Source organism: Mauremys mutica, chromosome 4 (genome assembly GCF_020497125.1).
Source record: "Mauremys mutica isolate MM-2020 ecotype Southern chromosome 4, ASM2049712v1, whole genome shotgun sequence".
Taxonomy (NCBI): domain Eukaryota; kingdom Metazoa; phylum Chordata; order Testudines; family Geoemydidae; genus Mauremys; species Mauremys mutica.
Genome location: NC_059075.1, coordinates 41,474,264 through 41,498,255, shown reverse-complemented (window position 1 = coordinate 41,498,255; position 23,992 = coordinate 41,474,264). Strand labels below are relative to the sequence as shown.

The 23,992-nt window shown below is 44.0% G+C and overlaps 2 protein-coding genes across 12 annotated transcripts in view; one reads left to right on the top strand and one right to left on the bottom strand.

Annotated features, from left to right (window-relative positions):
* Positions 1 to 11,464, top strand: part of LRRC74A (leucine rich repeat containing 74A) — a 35,603-nt gene extending 24,139 nt beyond the window's left edge. For 4 of the 6 annotated variants that reach the window (XM_045012151.1, XM_045012153.1, XM_045012152.1 and 1 more), the window contains 4 exons: positions 2,714 to 2,857; positions 5,024 to 5,131; positions 5,921 to 6,006; positions 7,066 to 7,247. In XM_045012151.1, the coding sequence (XP_044868086.1) occupies positions 2,714 to 2,857; positions 5,024 to 5,131; positions 5,921 to 6,006; positions 7,066 to 7,132 (405 nt within the window). In that variant the 3' untranslated portion in view covers positions 7,133 to 7,247. Of the gene's footprint in view, positions 1 to 2,713; positions 2,858 to 5,023; positions 5,132 to 5,920; positions 6,007 to 7,065; positions 7,248 to 10,839 lie in introns of those variants that run through there. The other 2 variants (XM_045012150.1, XM_045012148.1) reach the window with 2 other exon arrangements.
* Positions 1 to 23,992, bottom strand: part of ANGEL1 (angel homolog 1) — a 351,420-nt gene that overhangs the window by 44,280 nt on the left and 283,148 nt on the right. The window lies entirely within an intron of this gene.

Below are 23,992 nucleotides of genomic sequence, written 5' to 3'. Positions count from 1 at the left end.
TCAGAAAAGAGGACAAAGTATGAGTTTGCCTTGGAGGCTAAACTCCCTTCTCATGCTACAATATGACCTTCCAGGGCAATATAGTAGAGCAGTGGTTCTCAAATTAGGACCACCGCTTGTTCAGGGAAAGCCCCTGGTGGTTGTTTACCTGCCGTGCTCGCAGGTTCAGCCAATCACAGCTCCCAGTGGCCGCGGTTCACTGCTCCAGGCCAATGGGGGCTGCGGGAAGTGGCGGCCAGTATGTCCCTCAGCCCACGCCGCTTCCCAATCATAAATGTTTCCTTATCACTTGAAGAACTAAGACTTTAGAATGTCTATAAGAGAAATCATTTTCAACAAGAATTTTTTCTAGAATCCTTTGCGTGGGATTGAAACCAATAGGTTCTTTTCTTTGCAGAGGAAAGGGTGAAAAGGCCCATTTTTCTGATTTCTTAGTTTATCTCTGGATAACACATCCTAAGCATTAATCCTCCTTACATTCTTTTACAGTCTACCACTTATAGCATTTACAAATTGCAAGTGAAGACTCATATCAAATATTCTATACAAAACATGAATCACAATAACTAATACTAAAACATATGATAAAGGAAAATAGTATGAAATACTAAAGCAAAATAGAAGGTATCAAGATGAATTTCAGAGTCTTGGTAACTTCACTTGGGGTAGTAAACATGGTGTTATTTGCCTTGAGCTTTGGAAGCCTGTCACACTGACAGAAAGCAGAGGCCTCCAGGAATCTCCTTACGTAGCTTGATGTTTTATATAATCAAATAAGCAACTAACAAGCATTTGAGCAATCATATTCTCCAAGCATCATGTGTAGGAACATAATTTTAAGTGCCTCTTAAAAATTTCAGTAAAGGCAAAGACAAGTTTGTAATAACCTAATATTAAAAAATCAATTATTTCATTAATAACTATTTTTGCATCAATATTGAGGTTTACTCCCTACAGGTAGCTATAGAACCTTAAGATAGAATATTGTATTAGTGTTGTCCTTGCTACACCTGCTCTGGGGATAGTTGACTTAAGTTTGATTTTCAGAAATGCTGAGCCCCCACTACTCCATCAAAATCAATGAGCGCTGCAGCTGCTCAGCATCTCTGAAAACCAAACTCTTAGTCTCCAGATACTGCCAATATGTAACCTTTAACTAGCACTACATACTTAGAGCCCTGCAAAACCACGGGTATCCACTTTATATCCATGGACCATTTCTGCGGATAGCAGCGTGAATGCAGATACAAATTTTGTATCCGCACAGGACTCTGACGGTAAGAGCCAGGCGGGCCGCTGTGAGGAACCATGGCACGGATCCTTCACCTGCCCTGGGTGGGTGCCTGGAGGTCAGGGACACTGGGTGGGGGGCTGCTTGGGCCTCCGCCGCAGCTCTCAACAGCTGCCTGCCTGGCTCTTATCGTAGCCGGGGTGCGGCTCCAAGTCGCCCCCCTCCCTGCCGAAGCCAGGTCGGGGAGAGTCACACTGGCATCTGTGGGGAGCCTGGGTCTCTCCACCTGGCCTGGGCAGAGGGCTGAGACACTGGGTAGGGGGCTGCTTGGGCCCCCCGCCCAGGGCAGGTGGAGGGTCTGCCACAGCTCCCCACAGTTGCCAGTGTGGCTCTCCCCAGCCTGGCTCCAGCCAGGAAGGGAGGGTGGCTCAGAGCTGCAGCCCAGCCACAGTAAGAGCAGGCAGCTGTGGGGAGCCGTGGCAGACCCTCCACCTGCCCTGGGTGGGGGCCCCAAGCAGCCCCTGGGCAGCTCCACAGCATGGAGCCCAGCCGGGGAATTGTGAGGAGCCATGGTGGACCCTCCACCTGCTCGCAGAGTGGGTGAGGGGCTGAGAGCAGTCCCGGGCCGTGTCCCCATCCCCCAGGTTCCCTGCCCAGCTGAGGGCAGGTGGACGGTCCCCGACTCCATGCGGGCTCCCCACAGCTGCACACACAGCTCTCCCCAACTGGGCTTTGGCAGGGGGGATGCCTCGGAGCCTCAGCCTGGCCCCCACTGTAAAGCCCTGCAAACCCGCAGATATCTATGGATGTGGATATCTGCAGATCATTTTTGTGGATAGTGGATCAGATTCAGATACACATTTGTGTATCCATGCAGGGCTATATACATAATGAAACAGAGTTTTATGAAAAGCACTGAAAATTCTAGGTGTCAGGTGAAACTCAACCCCCTCCCAGATTCCCCTGTCCCTGTAGGTTGGACTGTAAAGAGGCATTATTGGAGAAACTAACCCCTTTGACTTTAGATCACAGTTTTAATAAAAAAAATTTCTGCAGAAAGCCAAGCAATAATGAGCAGGTCATATGTTGACCGAGTGGGGAGGGGACCATCTCCCAGTAATCTTCTGATGACCGACTACTTGAGCAAGGTGGCAGATGTGTTTCAGCTTGATAGGCATTTGTCTTGTGTCAAACGGAAGTAAATTTTGTGTATCAGAAGTGGTGATAGGTGGTGAGGATAAAGAAAGGGAACATATGCTTAGAGGCTGAAGCACTGAAGAGTCTTGGGCCCCCAGTGGGATCCACTAAAGTGAAGTGTGGGGAGGAAAAAAGGTATGAGGCATGGGGAGCATAGTTAATATTGAGATAAGATGGGGTTCATTAATACAGGAGGTTTCTTGCTTTCATTAAACCCTCAGGCAGGCTAGACTATATAGCTGGGATGCCTGTGCTGAGTGTAGTGTTCTCTTTCCCCTACATTAGAATGTGCTTGTGAATGGAAGCTTCCTCAAGCTGCTGGATGTGGTGTGTCAGGTGCATCCTGAATTAGATGTCATCTATGGTGGGGTTCGAGGCTTCATCTCCAAGAAGCCTGAACAGCGTCCAGACCCCATGAAGCTGATTCAGGTGAGCAGTCCAGATCGGCTCCATAGTCTCTCCACACCTAGTGTACCTAGTGTACTCTGGGCTACTGCAGGGAGGGATGAGCTTTCTTCTCAGCAGAAAATTCAGCCAGTGTAGGACCCTCCAGAAGAGGCCACGCAGTCTCTTCTTGTATTGTGAAATGAAGCATTCCATAGTCACACATTTAATTCCATGTAGAATTACTTAGCAAATCTTTCTGTTTTTTAGGGGAAACACATAGCTGGGGATTGGATGGCTCACAGGAGTCTGACATCTGAATAGGATAAAACCATTTTTTAACCTCTAGTCTGATGGTTTGAATCTCACTCAGGTCATTAGTGACTAAAAGTCATTAGTAATAATAATTCTATGACTTTGTATGACATCTTCAATCCAAGGATTTCAAAGCATTTTACAGATATGTGTCAGTATTATCTGTGTTTTACAGATGAGGAAACTGAGGCACAAGGAAGTTAAATGGCTTGCCTAATTTCACAGAGCAAGTCAGTGGCAGAGTTGAGAATAATAACCCAGCTCTTCTGATTCCCAGTCCTAGTCTATAATCACCTGACAGTAGTGCTCCCTTGTCCAACTGATGGGTGTCGGATGAGCTGTCTGAAACATGCTGGTGGATCTCAGTTCAGATCATCACAAAACCCCCACTACCCCAGTTGAACTTAATAGGACCCCTTTTGGAGTCTTCAAGATTAAGCTATATAAATACAAGATATTATATTATTTATTAACAAATATTGCCAGAAACTTTATATATATGGTTATTTTCAAAGGCCTGTAATTTCTACAAGTGACAGCAGGTGGCGATGTCCCCCTTGCTGGGACAGGAGAGTCATACCATCAGACCTGTTTCAGAGTAGTAGCCATGTTAGTCTGTATCCACAAAAAGAAGGTGATCTGGATAAAAAAAGTTTTCACGACCAGGCTGCTATTACTAATCTGGCTGCATTCCTTAATGGCTAAGCAGAATATTAGCTAGTTAGCCTCTGCAACACTGTATATGTGGCTTTAAATAAGTGTGCTAGGATCTATACAAGGTGTTAGGAGCCCTAGTGTACAACCGGGGTGCACTTGAAACAGCTGGTTGCACTGAAGATGGGAGAGGTGGTGAGAGCCACAGAGAACTGTTCACTGTGCGTACAGATCTTGATGACCAACACAGACCTGGGATGCGAGTGAACAGCAAAGATGACATATGTTTGCAATAGAATATATGGTATCGAAAACAGACAAAGCTGTTTTGGGTTGCATGTGCAGAAGCACCACAGCTTACAGCAAGAAAATGCTAGTTCCTCGCTGCATGGCATCAGGAATAAAACAAAATTATTAAAGCTAATGTTAAAATTATCTAATACACGGGTTAAAGAAAGAGTTTATATACATCTGGGTATAATGCTTAAATTATCCAAAAGTACAAAGTTTGGTTTAAAAAGTCATAAAATACAGATGGTACATAATCTGCAATATCCCAAATTAAGGCTGATAAATTTAACAATACAGTTTAAATATTAGCATCCAAATATTCGGGTACATCACTCATAAAAAGTTATACTAAAAGCAGCTTGTGGAAAGCAAATATAGTAATGAGTGTAGATTGTCCCTCAGTAATTGAGAATATAGGATAGGTTGTCCCCCAGTAAATACAATCCATCAGAGAAGTACTTCTGTTACTTTCCTGACTTCACTTCTCAATGCCACTCTAGCTCATTTCTCCTGGAATATTGCATTCAGGTCTGGACCCCTTGGGACCAGTAAGACATTGTCAGACTGTAGAGAGTTCAGAGAAGGGCAATAAAAATGATCAGGAACCTGGAGGAAGGGATTGACTTTGGAGGATAGATCCAAAGAACTAAATATTTATCATTTGATCAAACAATGACTTGTGGGGTGGGGACTTGAGAATTATATATAAATATTTGAAGGATGAAGAACAAGGAGACAGAAGAATTATTTAGGGTTGTTCCAATGGGGTCTAAGTAGGAAGAACGGGATGAACCTGAGTAAAGGAAAATTTAGCCTGAAAATCAAAACAAAGGGCTCCATTAGATGCTCAGATACTACAATAATGAGCACAGTATAAATACCTAGAGAAACACCAGACTGCAGAATAGTCTCCCTAGGGAAGTTTTATCTTTGTTTCTCTGCTTCTCCTAGAATTACTTAGATGAGCGCAAGTTGAGACTCTGGGATTTCTTTAGAAATATGGACAAAAACGGAAGTATGAAGATCCCTGTGGCAGAATTCCGGAAAGCCATGATGCAGGTGTGCTTCAGAAACAGTGTCCTCTAATTTTCTCAGGGCAGGATGTTGTTATGAGGAAGCTCACACTGCTGAAGCCCCTAGATGGGGCTGGTTGAGTTCTGCTGAGAGGAAGCTCACACCACTAGGCTAGCTCCACATGTGCCATGAGAAACACTTACCCCTGAACGAGGCCCAAAGGAAATGCCACAAGACCTAATATCTGATGTGGATGGCAAAATAGCCATGGATCCATTCTGGAATAACATTAACCATGTAAAATCCCAGTATTCCAACTCCCACCTATCCTGGTTCCTCCAGGATTCTTAAAAGAAACATAGATGATGAAAGGAGACTAATTGTGTGGAATATGTCTATTGGATTTTATGGAGGATCTCTGCTCAGTGCTATGGGAAAAAGCCAAGCCACTCCAGTCCCTGCCAACACATCTTGAGGAAAAATCCCTCCTTGGCTCTAACTATGGTGATCAGTTCAACACTGTGCCTGTGAGAAAGTGTCCACAGTTCAATGTTTAATCCTATTTACACCTGACAAACAATAGGTGCAAAAAACAACTGCATTTTTTCTTGAATTCTCGGTAAGGGGATTCTGCCACCTGGTGAAATTCTTCCCTCCCTTTCTAATTGCTCCAGGCTATTCACCTAGTTATTAAATAGTGAACGCTTCCCATGCTGGTAAAAAAACGTTGTGTGTGCAAAGAAGCCAGGCTGTCTGGCACCACTTGTATTTCAGCCACTGGGAGCCACAAAAGGGGAGATAATCACAAGTCTCCTTTCTCCCTTCTCCAACCAGCAATCAAGAATTCCACTAGATCGAGCCCAGATTGGAGAACTGGTGCACAAATTGGACCGGCACCAGACAGGAATGGTGGATTACAGGTGAGTGAAGCATCTCCTGCACTTGCTTTCTCTCTCATTTTCTTCTTTTCTTTATTTGTCTCAGTTCTGATTGACACTGAATGAACCTATACTAGTTCGCTCTGGAGGGGAGGACACAGCTAGGGCACATGATCATTCAGGGATCCATATCACATGATACAGGCTGCATTTTTAGTAGTCTAGAGGTGAGATTACCAGCTGTATGCATAGTAACTCTTTTGATCCAGGCCAGAAGTTCTATATTTTTCTGCACTCTTCTCATATACCACAAAATCCCTCATGTTTCCCAAGCCTGCTGTGAAATGGCATGAATCTCACAGCGGAACGGCATTTTCACTGCTGCACATGTTGTGTGACAGTTATGGACTCTCCGGGTATCATCTCAGCATTACTCACCACTCTGAAACCCAGGAGAAGATTCCAGAAAGGCAGCAAATCTCTGCTTTAAGACCCTCTATTCCATCCTGAGACCTCCATTTCTTTGCTTCCTTCTATGATCCTTCTTCTTAGGTGTCCCGGACTTCTGACCAAACCTGCTTTCAAACCTCAGTGCCTTCCATAATTTTGAATAAATATCAGCCTATAGCAGTAGTGTGGAAGTTCTGAGACTCTGAGTGGTCAGACACTCCAAGGCTGTTAGGAGTTGCAGGCCAAGCCACTTGTCCTGGGAATGGAAATTGCCCCTAGATTTGCAGTCTCAGATGCGACTGATGATCTCAAAGCTCTGATAATTTTGCCTGAATATTCTCACCCTTCAAACACCACCATGGATTTTAAATATTTCATATTGTAGCCTACATTTAAGGGCTGAAGCACATGGGCCAGTTTTGCAAATGTTAATCTATTCCTATCCAGGTGGGTCTATTTCATGTGCCATAGTGTTACTGTCACACATGTAGCCAAGAGATGGGACAGGTCTAACTTTGATGTCCAGGTCGCTCCCATCTCAGGCAATTTTTTTATGGCCTTCTCAGTATCTTTCAGGCATCTAGGAAGAGGGAGGAGGTTCATTAAACTGGTTTTAAATCCTGATTTCTCTTCTTTCACCTTTGAAATCAGTTATTTAAAAGAGAAGCAGCCAGCACAGAAGCCTAAAGAAGAGGAGGAGGAGGAGGAGGAACCTTAGGAGAGAAGCCAGGAGGCAGGTCAGCTGGTGAAAAGTGGAAGGATAAGTGCTGGAAAGAAGCTAAAACAAAATGACCCATGGCTTGGAAAAGTAGAGAAATGTGGGACTTTTGATAGTCAAGGCTACTGAATCTAGAAAATAAAGTTTACATTCCCCTACATGTCTGGGACAGGTTTGTGAAGGTTGTAGTATAGTCCTGTTGACCAAGGGGCGAAAATATAGCTCCATGAGAGGCCAGGTACCAGTGCATCTTGCTCCACAATCTGGGAGTGCTGCACTTATTTGCAGAGAGGGAGAAGGAGGGCTGTAATGAGGGAGTCCTGTGGAGTTATATGCTATTATTGCCCCCTTTCTGGAGCAGTGTGGTCGAGGTCTAAATGAAGTCCTGTGCAGACACCACCAGACAGATCTTAGCAGCCTTGATACAGGGACCTCGAAGGCAGGAGGAGAATTAAAGAGGGGAGCAGCCACACTTAATGCTGCCAAAAGGATTAAGAGGAATAAGGGTTTAAACAAATATATCCAGGGGAGAGATATACTAGAAAGGCAGGAGTGGGATGAAATCCATGACAGACCTAAAATTCCTGGGATACTGAATTGCTTTTTAAAATCTTTAACAAGAAAAATGAAGTGGTCTGACAATTACTAAGAAGTAATTGAGAACTTTTAAATATGATAAACAGGTAATACCTTGGAAAATATGAACAGGTACAGATTAGCAGATCCAGATGAAATGTACTTTAGGATGTTTGGAGAGTTGCTAAAAATTGACTGTGCGGCTAACAAATTTTGGACAACTGGGGAATTGCTGTACTAGAGGATTGGAAAAATGCTATGGGGGAATCAATTGTCAAAAAAAGAAAGAAGAATGATCCTGGCAATTACTGTCTGGTAAGTCTTAACTTCTGCCCCCGCCAAAATTCCCATCCAAAAACTCCATTGACCTACAGTTAAGGTTACTCAAGTGTATTTCCTCACAACAATGCAAACTCTTATAAGCAATGAAGCCGGAAACTGAGGCAACAGTCACACTCAACACAAGACCAATTTCCAAGCATTAGATCACTATCATCATAATTCTATTACTTTTCCAGAATTTACCTCTGTGTTCTCAATCTCTCTCTCCTCCAATACATTTTGTCCTTTCTCTTATTGGTATCTTTATCCCGAGCAGATGCCTTTGTCTGACCTGAGAGCTTCTCTGCTGCCATCAACTCTCCCCCAGATCCTAGTTTAAATAATCCCCTCAAATCTTGTTATGTGGAGGCAATGGGTTGAACGCTGGGAAGATGAAATGTAAGGACACTGGAATTGAAGTTAGGGATTTCTGGGTGTGCACAATGAGTGGTTCAATAGTGGAGGGATGATGAGGGGAGAGGAAATTAATGTTTAATTAAAAAGAACGTAAGAATGGCCATACTGGATTAGACCAATGGTCCATCAACACAGTATCCTGCCTTCCCACCGCAGCCAATGCCAGGTGCTTCAGAGGGAATGAACAAAACAGGGCAATTATTGAGTAATCCATCTCCTGTTGTCCACACCCACCTTCTGGCAGTCAGAGGCAAGGGACACCCAGAGCATTGCATCCCTGACCATCTTGGCTAATACCCATTGGTGGACCTATCCTCCATGAATTTATCTAATTCTTTTTTAAACCCAGTTAGTTTTGGCCTTCACAACATCCCCTGACAACGAGTTCTACAAGCTGACTATGCGTTGTATGACAAAGTACTTCCTTTTGTTTGTTTGTAGCCTGCTGCCTATTAATTTTGTTGGGTGACCGCTGGTTCTTGTGTTACAACAAGCTTGTAGCTAATGAACTGAAAGCTCCATCTCACCAGATGTCTCTGCTTATATTTGGTATCCCTTTCTCCCTTCCTTTGTTTGTCTTTGATTTGCAAGAATATATGCTCTTCAGGACAGGGACTGAGACTTCATCTGTATTTGGAAAGCACCAGCCACATGGTGGATGCTACTACAAACTAAATAATTAATAATATTAGAGAGACACTTGAGGGAAATCAGAAATAAGCATGATTAGGGGCTGGAGGTGTTGATTTATGAAGAAAGATTAAAAGCTAAATAGGTAGTTTGGCTAAGATATGACTAAGGTAGACATGATGACAGTCTACAAGTAACTGTGGAGTGTAAACGCTGAGAGAGAGGAATTATGTAGGGTGCTCCAAGGGGGTATAACTTGGAATTGTGGGATAAAGGTAAAGAAACACCATTATGTTGTTAGAGGTGAATGTTTATAGCCACTATTCAGGGAGGTCACTATTACACAGTGGGCATATAACAAGGAACTAAGAGTTTGGTAAACAGAAAATAAAGACAATCTTGCATTCACCCCAACCATGGTGTCCTGGGCCTCTGTAATTTCTACAGACATCACCTTGCTGCCTACTGAACTTTTTAAAGAGAGTTAGATGTAGTGTTTGAAACTACATCAGCCCCTGACAGCCCTTGCTACTGTTTGTAGTTTTACAACATTTTTTCTATTTTTAGAAAATGTTTTTCTCTCCTCTGTTGCTATGTGAAAGATCCAATCAAATGACATGGCAAACTGACTAACTAAGGATCCAATCCTTCAAGCAGTTACTGCCAGGCCTAGTGCAAGATAGCATGAGTAGGACCACTGAAATCAGTGGACCTGATCCTCTGTTGCCCTATGCTTTTTTTTATTATTGTTATTACTAATCATCATCATAGTGCCAGGAAGTCCCAGTCATGAACCAGGACCCCACTGTGTTAGGTGCTGTACAAACACAGAACAAAAAGACAGTCCCTAACCCAAAGAGTTTACAATCTATGTAGTAACTTACACCAATACAAACTGAATGCAAAGTTGGGGAGGTATTAGAATGATAGTATGGTGATTTAATAGTATGTTACACCCACTTCACATTCAGTTTGCACAGGTGTAAATTATTACATAGATACAGGGCAGCAGAGAACCAGGCCCTATGGTACTACTCAGTAGTAATCACTAGGCCTGGCAGTAAATGCCTGCAGGTTCAGGCCCTGATTGACTATACAGGGAATCAGTGAAATTGACTGTACCCATAGTGCACTCAAATGCACAAAATAAACAATCTGAAATCACAGAGAAAGTATTTATTTTACTCTTTAATTTCTAGGAATTTTTAATAAAATTCTAAACAAAACATTGTTTCAGATCAAAAAGTAAAAACATTTTTGGGCTTTTGGGGTTTTTTTTTTAACTGAAACAAGTCAGCCAGTTCAATACAAATTCACAAAATGTTTTGGTCAATCGGAGTCTGCCTTTGGTGAAAAAAAGTTTCATCTGAAAAATGTCACCCAGCTCCAGTCCAGACAGAATCCCACAGCTCTTGCCTGTGCCTCCACACTGCATTGCACAGAGAGCATAGGCTGCAGTACACTGACCCTCTCAGATGTGTGGGGGCAGTAGCATCTGCAAGATCTTGACAGTGTATGATTCAAAGGGAGCCAAAGCATAAGAACACGAATCCAAGATAGTGTTTTGGGTTCATCAGTATCTAGAGCCTCCTGCCTGTGGCCAGAAAAGAGAATGGACCCAGGCAATAGGGAGCAGCAAGTTGCCCTTAACTGTAGAGCTCTGCATCCTGAGGGAACAGGTGGATGTCTACAACCACAGTAACCTTCTGTTTACTTCCCATTTTCTCTGTCCCCCACCCCCTTCACTATCTCTTGCTACATAGGAGCCTGGTGGACACACAGAAGCAGATGGTACGAGACCAGCGGTGGCAGCTAAGGAGGGAAGAGTCACGGCAGAAGAAGGAGAAGCACAAGAGTGAACAAGTGCTGCAGACTTTCAAGACTGCCGTGGAAATGGTCACATCACGCAGTTCCCTGGTGATGTGTTCTGGCCAGAAGCCTCGGGCACTGCCCAAATCTGACCTTGCCCACTTCCCAACCACTTCTGTCAGCTCATGGTGCCAACCAGCCATCACTGGGGAATCCACAAGCAGCCAGAACTCTGCTGAGCCAGCATTCAGTGAGCAAAAGGGCTCCTCCAGCCATCAGCTGTCCCAGAGTGAACCACATTCGGCCTCACGGGGCATGTCAACCTCTGACCTGGAAGTGAAATTTTACTCCCAGCCCAACCTCAGCATCTCAGAAGCCCAAACCCACTCCCAGTACAGCACAGCAACCTCTGACCTGGAAACATACTCCAAGACCCAGTCTAGTGACAATGCCACTTCTTACAGGGTGATGTCACGGGAGACCAGACGTTCTGCTCACGAGTCTCACTACTTGGCCAGGAACTGCCATGCTGCCTCATCACCACAGAAGCATGGGCACAATGCTAAGTCATCCAAATGACAAGACTGAGGTGATGGGAAATGACCAGCCCAGCAAGGGGTCAGGGAAGTGGTGATGGGAGTCTCAGAGGGTGATAGTACATAGGGATGTGTGTGGTTTATTTCCTGGTAACAAACCCATCCCCTTTCTTCTATCTACTTTTCACTGCAGTTCATCTGTGCTGTGCTACAGAAATGCCCTACCTAGCCAAATGCAAGCTACTAAAATTCACACCTCTCACATACACTCAGGTGAGGGGAAATAATACCCAGCACCATAAGGGACAGTGGGACTCCACATTCTAGCTCACAGTCACCTGGAAGCTGAAGTGATGACAAAACAAAGGTGAACCTGGTGTTCAGGCAGTCACATACCACAGTGATGTGCACAGTGTAAATGCTTTGATGAACAAGCTAGATGGATAGGTAAGCATGCTTCACTATCTCAATTGCTGGGTGAGCTGTTGGTACCCTGGGTTTGCTCCCCTAGTTAGGGTGTTGTACCTGACAGTGCCTTGAGTTACAGTGCTCCCTGGGTTAGAGTGCTGGATGGGTAGGAGTGTCCTGGGTGTGCTCCCCTTGAATGCTAGGTGATTTCAGGTACCTCAAGTGGATGTGATTGTTGGTTCTCTTATTAGTGGTTCTCAACCTTGGGACTGAGACCCAGGCTGTGGCCCAAAGATGTGTTCATTGTGAGGGGAGTCACAAAACTGTGCAAAATTTAAACTGGCATTAGAAAACTCGTCCGTAGCCCTTGTGGTTGCAAAGAACATCAGAACAGCCAGACTGGATCAGACCAATGGTTCATCTAGCCCAGGATCATGTCTTCTGGCAGTGGCTTGTGCCAGATGCTTCAGAGAGAATAAACAGAACAGGGCGATTATTGAATGATCCATCCCGTTGTCCAGACCCAGCTTCTGGCAGTTAGAGGCTTGTTGTTGTTGTTCATACTTAGAATTGAAAGATGACCATGGTATAACTGGTTGGTTTGGTTTCTGTGAACACATGAGTGGCTGATGAGGCCAATTTGAGCTTTGAATTGCCTTTGGCAAATTAAACAATAGATGCTGTTATGGGTTGCTTGATTAAGAGCAGACGTGCTGCTGTTGTGAGATTTATGCTGCTGATGCTTCGGCTCTGCCTCAGCAGTTCTCCTCTGCTCATAGACTAGGGGTCGGCAACCTTTCAGAGGTGGTGTGCCGAGTCTTCATTTATTCACTCTAATTTAAGGTTTCGCGTGCCAGTAATACATTTTAACGTTTTTAGAAGGTCTCTTTTTAGAAGTCTATAATATAAAACTATTGTTGTATGTAAAGTAGATAAGGTTTTAAAAATGTTTAAGAAGCTTCATTTAAAATTAAATTAAAATGCAGAGCCCCATGGACTGGTGGCCAGGACCCAGGCAGTGTGAGTGCCACTGAAAATCAGCTTGCATGCCACCTTTGGCACACGTGCCATAGGTTGCCTACACCTGTCATAGACTGTAGCTCCAGTATGGATGAGGCTGTGCCAGGTAGCACAATCATGAGCAAGATCTTCTCAAAACTGTGGATCAGTGTTGAACCGCCCCAAGGATAACTTGAGGGAGTCCTTGAAACATTTCTTTTGGCCTCCCTGAGAGCACTTTCCCTCCTTTAGCTCACCATAAAAGATCTTCTTTGGCAGTTGCTCATCTGACATTCTGGTGACATGGCCTGCCCATCTCATCTGTGATTTTATCAACAGAGTATGGATGCTTGGAATGTCTGCCCGTATGAGAACCTCAGTATCTGGGACCTTGTCTTGCCATCTTATCCTCATCAGTTTCCTCAGACAGCCCACGTGAAAGTGATTCAGCTTCATAGCATCGTGGCTGTACACCATACAGGTTTCTCATGCATACATCAAAGTTGGCAATACAATGTCTTTGTAGACCTTCAGATTTGTTTGTTGACTAATGCCTCTATGCTCTCACACATGTGCACGTAGTCTGCCAAAGGCCACACTTGCTTTGGTAATTTTGGCATTGGTTTCATCATCGATGTGAATTGCACATGAGGGTGTACTGCTGAGGCAGGTGAACTTGTCCATTGCCTGGAGGGTTTGGCCATTCACTGTGATAGTAGACTGAGGTCATGCACCAGCCAGCTCTCCACACTCTGTACTCAGAACCATCCATCACTGTAAATGGACAGAGACTTCAGGCAGTGGACCACTTCACGTACCTGGGCAGTACCCTTTCTCGAGCAGTGTCAATCGATGAAGAAGTAAAGTGCAGAATTGCTAAAGCCAGCTCTGCATTTGGCCGATTGCGCTCCAACGTCTGGGAACGTCGAGGGATCAGCCTACCAACGAGGCTGAAGGTCTACCAAGCAGTGGTGCTTCCAACTCTGCTGTACGCCTGCGAGACGTGGACTGTCTATCGGAGTCATGCACGAAGGCTCAATCACTTCCACACTTCCTGTCTGCGAAAGCTTCTAAAAATCAGATGGCAGGACAAAGTGCCCGATACTGAAGTCCTTATCAGAGCCAGTCTGCCGTCAGTTCACACACTGCTGATGAGAGCCCAGACCAGATGGGCTGGACATGTCGTGAGAATGTCAGACGAGCGCATTCCTAAACAGCTCTTCTACGGAGAACTCGCCCAGGGAAAGCGCTCCCATGGAGGACAAAAGAAGCGGTTCAAGGACACGCTGAAGACCTCTCTGAAGTCCTTTGAGATTAACACCGCCACATGGGAAACCCTCGCACTGAACAGTCCAGCATGGCGCAGCCTCATTCACACAGGCAGTAATACCGCTGAGGCGAGGCATACTGCTGAGGCTGAAAGAAAGCGTGAGCTGCGCAAGTCCAGAGCTGCCCGCACATCATCGACAGTGCCATCACATGTCTGCCCAACGTGTGACAGGACGTTCCATGCCCAAATCGGACTGATCAGTCATCTTCGGACGCACAGAATCCGGTCATCGAAAGAATGAGTTGTTGAGGTCTTCATCGACAACGATGGATGAACATCATCAGACTGTACATAAGGCTTTCCTGGTGCAGGCTGGTACATCACTTCTGTCTTGATGTTGATTATGAGACCAAAGTTGTCACAAGCTGAAGAGAAATGGTCCATACTCTGCTGCATGTCAGACTCAGATTTGGCATTCAGGGAACAGTCATCAGCAAACAGAAGATCACAAACAGTGACTTCCTGTACCTTCGTCTTCACCTGTAGTCTCCTCAAATTGAAGAGCTTGCCTTTAGTTCGCTATCTGATGCCAATTCCAGTGTCACAGTCACAAAAAGCATCCGTAAGCATGGCAGAGAACATCATACTGAAGAGAGTTGGGGCCAACACACAGCCCTGCTTAACTCCATTGGTGACTGGGAATGGTTCAGATGACTCACCGTCGTCCACAATGTGAGCAAGAATGCCATCATGGAATTGCCAAACTATTGTGATGAATTTCTCTGGGCAACTGAATTCTGCCATGATCTTCCAAAGGCCCTCCTGACTGACTGTATCAAATGCTTTTGTCAGGTCAATGAAAGTCATGTACAGGTTGGAGTTCTGTTCCTGGCATTTCTCCTGAAGATGACAAGCTGCAAACCCCATTTCTATAGTCCTGAGTCCTTTTCTGAAGCCACGCTGACTCTCAGGCAGGAGCCCCTGTTCAATGTGTTGCATAAGGTGATTCAGCAGAATTCTGTCAAGAATTTTGCCGGTTACTGACAACAGGGAAATGCCGCAATAGTTGTTATAGGATTATCTGTTGCCTTTCCACTTGTACAAATGGACGATGGATGCATCCTTGTACTCCTGGGATATAGTTCCTTGAGTCCACATTGATTGGAAAAATTCAGTCAGTTTCAGAGCCATGTGTGAGCCTCTGGCCTTGTAGACTTCAGCTGGTATAGCATCTGCTCCAGGTGCTTTGCCATTTGACAGCAGGTCAATCACTTTCACAGTTTCAATCAGCATTGGGAGATCAGCAAGAGATATGTTGATATCGATCTGGGGCAGTCGATCATTTGCTGTCTCACTAATAGATGACTGTCGATTGAGGATGTGGTTAAAGTGTTCTGCCCACCTTTGTAGTATCTTTTCTTTATCAGTGAGCAGTGTGGTGCCATCAGCTCTCAGTATTGGAGATGTTCCTGATGACTGTGGCCCGTAGATTGTCCTCAGAGCATCATAGAAGTTCTTCATGTCATTCCTGTCTGGGTAGGACTGAATTTAATCTGCCTTGCTGCTTAGCCATGAGTTTTCCATCTTTCTGAGGCCTTTTGATGTTGTTGAAGGCTAACTTCTTAGATGTTGAAGTACTGTCTTCTAAATAGGCTTTATGGAACTGCTGTTTCTCTTTCAATAGTTCCCCTATGTCGTTTTCATCAAACCAATCTTGATGTTTATGTGTGATGGAACAGAGGGTATTGGATGAAGCTGAGTATACAGAGTCTGTAAAAGATGCCCAATTTTCCTTAACGTTGTTAGAGTTTGCATCAATTGTTACAAGTTGGTTGTGCAGTTCTTCAGGAAAAGCTTGTTTCACATTCTCCTGTTTCAGTTTGCAGTAGTCCTTTCTCCCTCCCAGCCCCATCTATATGTGTGTACATTTTTATTTATATATACACATAAACACATAATGGGCCCAATTGTCCTCTTATTTAAACCTGTTTTATTTGTTTTACTCCTCTGTAAATGCACTGAATTTAATGGAGTTTCTCCTGATTTACATCAGTGTAGATGAGAGGAGAATCAGGCTCAATGTATATAAAATATGGGTACACAACAAATAAAAGCTTAGAAGGACTAGATGTGATTTCTGTGTTCAAAATGCACCAGTCTGAGTACTCTCTTAACACATGTACAAACAAGTCTGTTTCTCCTTTTACCCAATGAAATTTCAACCATTAGTATTGGAATTTACAAAGAAGGAAAGTTAAACAAGTTGGGCCTCAGAGCTCCCTGGCTTCCAAAGACTTCAGTGAGTGTCCAGGGGCAGCAGCATTTACAGGATCAAGACCTTTTTAGAAAAATTTCACTAGACACCTAATAAGAGCCCCCAGAATAGTAGGCACAAATGAGACCAGTGAAGAAGGAGAATCGTGATGATGGAACAAGACAAATGAGGCACTGGCTTGATTGCAGTACATGATACTTACATTAAATATCGGGAAAAATGATTATCATGATTTTATTACTGAATCTGTTATGATATTTGGCTTTTATGGTCATTATGTTTTGATAAATAACAAGTAGTATCTGAATGTTATTTTTATTTTCCTGCAAGAGCAAAAATTTTAACAGATTTACAAAAATTAAAAAACAATTTGAAAATAAAGACCTAATGTTTTCCATACAAATTAATACCTAAATCCTGCTTTCTGCAAGGACTCTATGTTGTATAGGACAGAGTGAGAGGCTTTGAGCAATGAGGTATTTAAAGTGGAAGCATTTACAATTGGCATGTATGTGACTAAAGTGAAGCTTCTTGATTTGTAGAGAAAATACCTGACTTCAGTCTATGTCTGTCTATCCTTTAGGGATTGTCTACATACAAAAGTTGTGTTGTTTTAACTATAGCTGTATAGTTAAAGCAGTAGAACACCCCCACCCCATCTTCTGGGAAGGGAAATAAGCTATACAGGTATGAGGCACCTTTATACCTTCATACCAATATAACTGTATCCACACCAGGGATGTACTGGCATAGCTATTTTGATAAAAAATAATCCCACCCCTGTCTGAAATAGTTGGACCAGTTCAAAATCTGTCTGTCAATCAGGCCTGAAACTGTGAGCGTTCTGGGGCAGGAACCATCTATTCTTGTATGGCTGGAAAGCAACTAGGACTCCAGGGGTGCTACATTAAACTAATAATAATAATAGCCAGAATGGAAGACCTAAACTTCAGGCCCCTGCCTCCTGATGTCTTGAGACACACAGACTTGTTACTGGAACTGAGCAATCCTGTTTTGCAGGAATTTTTATGACATACAGAGGGACAGTTTCCTATCTTGGCCACTAGGTGTCATGTCAGTATCAAAAGTCTGAAGACACCATGGGCTGTCTCATGCCGGCCATCCATTGGGAGAGATGAGTTGATGTCAGTAGCAATTGCCCTAATACTAGCACCAAGAACTTTGTGCATGTAACGTGGGTTCTTTTTGGAGATTAGACCCTTCTCAGACAATCTCCTGCCCAAGGCTTGTCCTCCGATCCCCTTGTGGAACTCCTTTGCTCTCTCCTTCCTGAAAAGCATTGCCACAGTGACTCTCCCGTCCTCTAAGGAGAACTAGCAGTGGCACCAACACTTTTCTAGGGACTTATCTACACTGGCAATTTACAGAGCTGCAACTTTCTTGCTCAGGGGTGTGAAAAAACACCCCCTGAGCTACACCTCTCGTGGAGGTGGGTTTTTTAGCACACTCTCCCAGTGCTCTGCCGTCACCACACAAGCCATGTTAAAGGGCTGCCACGGCAGCACTTTAGCATTGCCAGCATAGACTAGCCCTAGGTGTCAGCTGCTAGAGGGCCCAGTCATCCCGTGGCTGATCTTGCTACCGTAAGTGTGAAAGACCAAGCTTGGCTTGCAAGGTGGCCTGAAATGGGGGAGCAGTGACTGGCCTATTCAAAGTCCTCCTTTCTATCAGTTCCTTTTCACAGAGCCACTTCAGCAGTGCAAACAGCATTACTGAAAGGTTTGCAGCATTAAACTGGTGCAGGAACACAAAGCAAAGGTAGGCAAGGTAAATGGTAGAATACAAAGCAGTGTGAATATGAGCAGAAGAAACGTGGCTGTGTGTCCATCACTATCCACACGAGAATGCCAATGGCCATAAAATAAGACCTCAGAATGCAACAAAAACATTTTTTTAATGAAATGGACAATTTGGGAAAAACAATAAGAAAGAAACAGCTGTGTCAGAGAAAATGTGTGTAAAAGAGAGCTAGAGGGGGCATATATGTGATAAACAATACCTGTACTGAATGTGAATGAGTGTATATGTGAGAGTAAGAGGCAAGTATGTGAGTGAATGAATGTGTAAACAGTGAGGCCCTAGCTGCAGGATGAGAAATGTAAAGAGAAGTTCAGACAAAGCACAAATCTGGAAAAGTTCTGGCCTATTGAAACCACAATTTTCTGACTTCTCTCTAAGCTGTGGCAGAAATAGCTCATATACCTGTGGTGTCTGAGAATGTATCGCTAAACAAATGGGTGCTACGGAAGAAAGTTTTGAATTTTTGAAGAAATAAGTTCAGTAGTTCAAAAGTCGTATCAGGTGAGCTAGTCCATACTCTGATCAGTTCCTTTCAGGAATTACCATAAACCAGGGGTGGGCAAACTTTTTGGCCCGAGGGCCACTGCCACATCAGGATATGGAATTGTATGGCGGCCCATGAATGCTCACGAAATTGGTGGTTCGGGTGTGGGAGGGGGTGAGGGCTCCGGCTGTGGGTGCGGGTTCTGGGGTGGGGTCAGAAATGAGGAGTTCAGGGTGCAGGAGGTGGCTGCAGGCTGAGGCAGGGGGTTGGAGTGCGGGCGGGGTGGGTGAGGGCTCTAGCGGGGGATGCAAGCTCTGGGGTGGGGCTGGGGATGAGGGGTTGGGGGTGCAGGAGGGTGCTCCAGACTGGGACTGAGGAGTTTGGAGGGCAGGAGGGGGATCAGGGCTGAGGCAGAGGGTTGGGGCATGGGAGGGGGTCAGGGTGCAGGCTCCGGGCAATGCTTACCTCAAGCAGCTCCTGGAAGCAGCGGCATGTCCCGCCTCCAGCTCCTACGAGGAGGCACAGCCAGGCAGCTCTGCGCAGTGCCCCTTCTGCAGGTGCTGTTCCTGCAGCTCCCATAGGCTGGTTCCTGACCTATGGGAGCTGCAGGGGCAGCGCTTGGGGCAGGGACAGTGTGTGGAGCCTCTTGGCTGCACATACACATAGGAGCCAGAGTGGGGAAATGCGGCTGCTTTCGGGAGCCACACAGAGCCACGGCAAGCACGGAGCGTGGCAAGCCCCTGACCCCGCTCCCTGTGCTCGAGCACCAGAGCGGGGCAAGCCCCAGACCCCTCTCCCTGGCAGGAGCTCTAGAGCCAGATTAAAATGTCTGAGGGGCTGGATGCAGCCCCCGGGCCATAGTTTGCCCACCCCTGCCATAAACCCTTTAATCACCACAAAGGCTATGTTGTTATGGTGGTGCCATTGGGTCAACATAGTGAAGGCTGTGTTCTGTTTTGCATATAAAATGGAAGTTCAACCTATTTGTTTTATATAAAAAACGCAGTGTATCTGCCCAAATTTTCAGCATATCTGAGGAAAGCTTGAATTTTCTGAGGCATTTGAAGAAAATCATTTAATTGGTTTCTCAGTTCTAATTGTTGGCCAAAAAAGTTCACATTTTGAGTGTCTTGATTTTTGGGACCTTCTAGTTTAAAAACAACAAACTGTAGAAAGACAAAAATGTGTGTGTACATTGTGAGAGTTTGGTGGGCGCTCTGGAGTTATGTAATTTTTTTTGGTAAATTAACAATAACAAAACATATGATAAGCATTCTTTCTCACAACTGAATTCTTATGTGTGTTGTTACCCAATAGGAACAAGATTTATGACAATCAGGATTCTCTACAAAGATCAAAGACCCAGAGCTCCATGAAACTGTTTAACTGGTTCAGATTCTTCAATTTGTGAACTGTTTCACACAGGTCCTAGTTTTGATTCATTCCACAAATGTAGAATCTTAGAAATGTAGGGATAGAAGGGACCACAAGAGGTTATCTAGTCCAGGCCCGTCTGCTAAGAGGGACCAAGTACATCTAGACCATCCCTGATAGGTGTTTGTCTAACCTTTCTTAAAAACCTCCAATGATGAGGATTCCACAGCCTCCCTTGGAAGCCTGTTCCAGTGCTTAACTATTCTTATAGTTAGAAAGTTTTTCATATGTAACTTAAATCTCCCTTGCTACAGATTAAGCCCATCACTTCTTGTTTGACCTTCAGTGGACAAGGAGAACAATTCATCACCATCCTCTTTATAATAGCTCTTATCATATTTGAAGACAGTTATCAGGACCCTGCTTAATCTTCTTTTCTCAAGACTATACATGCCCAGTTTTTTTAAACCTTTCCTCATATATCAGGTTTTCTAAACCTTTTACCATTTTTGTTGCTCTTCTCTGAACCTTCTCCAATTTGTTCACACCTTTCCTAAAGTGTGGAGCCCAGACTTGGACTCAGTAGTCCAGCTAAGGCCTTACCAGTGCCAAGTAGAGCAGGATAATTACCTTCCGCGTCTAACATATAAAACTCTTGTTAACACACATTAGAATTATGTTAGACTTTTTTTATAACTGCCGTATATTGTTGCCTCTTATTCAATTTGTGATTCACTATAACCCCCAGATCCTTTTCTGCAGTACTACTGCCTCACTAGTTATTTCCCATTTTATAGTTGTGCATTTGATTTGTAGTATTTTCTGCTTGTCTTTATTGAATTTCATATAGTTGATTTTAGACCAATTCTCCAATTTGTCAAGGTTGTTTTGAATTCCAATCCTGTCCTCTAAAGTGCTTGCAACCCCACCCAGCTTGGTGTCATCCACAGATTTTTATCAGCATACTCTCCAAAGCGTTATTCAAGACATTAATGAAAATATTGACTAGTACTAGACTCAGGACAAACCCGTGGGACCTCCCTAGATTCAGCTTCCCATTCTGACAGTTAACCATTGATATCTACTCTTTGAGTACAGTCTTTTAACCAATTGTGCACCCACCTTATAGTAAATTCATTCAGACCACATTTCCATAGTTGCTTATGAGAATATCATGTGAGATTGTGTCAAAAGCCTTAGCAAAATCCAGATATATCATGTCTACAGCTTTCCCTCTATCCCACTAGACCAGTAACCCTGTCAAAGAAGGAAATTAGGCTGGTTGGCATGATTTGTTCATGACAAATCCATGCTGGGTGTTCCTTATAATCCTATTACCCTTGAGGTGCTTACAAACTGATTGTTTAATCATTTGTTCCAGTGTCTTTCCAGAAACTGAAATTAGGCTGACTGGTCTATAATTCCCTGGGTCCTCTTTGTTCCCCCTTTTAAAGATAAGTAGAATGTTTGCTCTTCTCCAGTCCTCTGGGACCTCAGCTGTCCTCCATGAGTTCTAATGGTTCCAAGATTGCTTCAGCTAGTTCTTTACGTACCCTAGGATGAATTTCATATGTCCCTGCCAACTTGAATATATCTAACTTATTTTCTTTCCCTATTTTGACTTGTGTTCTCCCTTGTTGTTAGCATTTTATTAAGTGTCTGGTCACAATCAACCTTTTTATGAAGACTGAAGCAAAACAGACATTAAACACCTCAGCATTCTTGATATCATCCATCATTAGTTCTCCTTCCCCGCTAAGTAGAGGACCTACATTTTCCTTCATCTTTCTCTTGATCCTAATGTATTTATAGAACCTTTTTATTGCCTTCTATATCCCTTGCTAAGCGTAACTGATTTTGTGCCTTAGCCTTTCTGATTTTTTCCATACATGTGCATGCTAATCTTTGGAACTTATCCTTAGCAATCTTTCCATGTTTTCGCTTTTTATAGGATTTCTCTTTGATTTCCAGTTCATTAAATCATTCCTCTCCTTAGATTCATGAAATCTATCATTTCGTGCTCATGTTCACAAAAATTGCCTTCCACCTTCAGATTGGCTATCAATTCCTCCTTGTTGGTCAGAGTCAAGTCTAAAATGGCTCCTCCCCCCGGTTATTTCCTCCACCTTCTGAATCGAAGTTGTCTCCAATACATTCCAAGAATTTATTGGACATCTTGTGTTTTGATGTATTACTATTCCAACAGATGTAATTACTACCAGGTCTTGTGTTTTGTATATTTGTATTATTTGTTCTAGAAATGCCTCATCCATCTCTTCCTCCTGATTTGGTGGTCTGTAGTAGATCCCTACCATGACATCACCCCTGTTTTTCTCCCCTTTTATCTTCACCCAGAGACTTTCAGTTGGTCTGCCTCCCACGTCCTTCTGGACCTCAGAGTATATATTCTTGATGCACAATGTAACACCTCCTCCCTTTTTTCTCTGCCTGTCTTGCCTGAACAAAGTATACACCTCTATACCAATATTCTAGTCATGAGATTTATCCCACATGATATCTCTGTGATGTCAACTAAGTCATAATTTAGCTTATGTACTAATACTTCCAGTTCTTCCTCTTTATTCCCCATACTTCTTACATACATAATGCAGGTCTAAGATGCTGAGCTAATTCTCACCACCACACACTTTTAGTTTACTTGTTGCGCCTAATTACTCTATTGTAATTTTCCATTTCCCCTCACCAACCCTCAGTTAAAGTCACCTTTTTTATAACTGTTGGGTTTTGTCACCTGTCCCCTTTGAATGTAGTTTAAAGTTTACACCTAATATATTGTGTGTCTATCTCTTTGTCTTTCTCTAGGAGTGTGCAGGAGGATACTGTTCAACCCCGAGCTTCCTGGATGGGATTGGTTGGCTGTTCTTCCATTTACAGCCGGCAGAGGGCACTCTACTCTTAGAAGTACATCTCTGGCACATTCCAGGGAAAACTCCTACACAAATACACACACACACACGCAACAAAAAAGCCCAACTCAAAACAAACTCTACTGAGAAAAGGTTTTTTTAAACCCCTTAAAATCCAGTCAGGCAACAGGCTTGTGAGCCAAAGAGGGCGCGTGAGGCCCAGGGCTGCCAGTGAGACAGAGCAGAGGCTGGATGGCTAAGCTTGAACTTTGCAGGGCTGTTTCTTTGCAGAAGGACCACCCCTGTGCTCCCATGGATCACTGGGCGGTCTAGTCCCAATGTCACATTGTTTTGCTGCGCAGTGGAAAAGCCACAACGCAAGCTTCTCTCTAGGGGGTGGAGACAGACACAGGCGGAGTCAGATCTCACGTACTTGAACCTTTAACTTCCTTTTCCGTAATTTGGAACATACTTGTTCCTATTCCAGAACTCATTTTTTTAATTCCTTCTTTCAGGCTGTAGAAATAGGTTTAAAAAAAAAAGTCCTGCTGCTTATTGGAAGCTCCAAAAGAAAACAAGGAAATGTGAGTGTGCAGCCCTCCCCATCCACCTCCGACACAACTGCTCGGGGGGGACCAGATTTCCCTTCCCCCAGTGTTGTGGCTGCTGCAGTCATAGGTTTTGAACACAGTTGGTTTTGCCTGAAACAAGATAAAAAATAATGTCTCATCTACAAAAGGAAAGTGCCTCTTTTTGCTTTGCAGCATTTTGGTGCTGTTCAGAGGGGAAGGAACCAAAAGCAGCTCCAGGAGGCACTTACAGAACTTGGGGCACCCAATTCAGTGCTGGGAAATAAAACAGCTTGTTTGCCCTTGTTTGCCCTTACTGCCCATCTTCTGGCCTCCTCTCTTGAATACATGCTCCTCCTCCCTTGTCTCGCCCATCCATTTTCAACCCCCTTCAACTCCCCCCACGTCCCCTATATTTCCGGAGGAACTGAGGCCAATATAACTTTCTCTTGTTTACCTCTATCAGTATAACCACAGACATCAATTCTGGGATTTGTCTTAGTT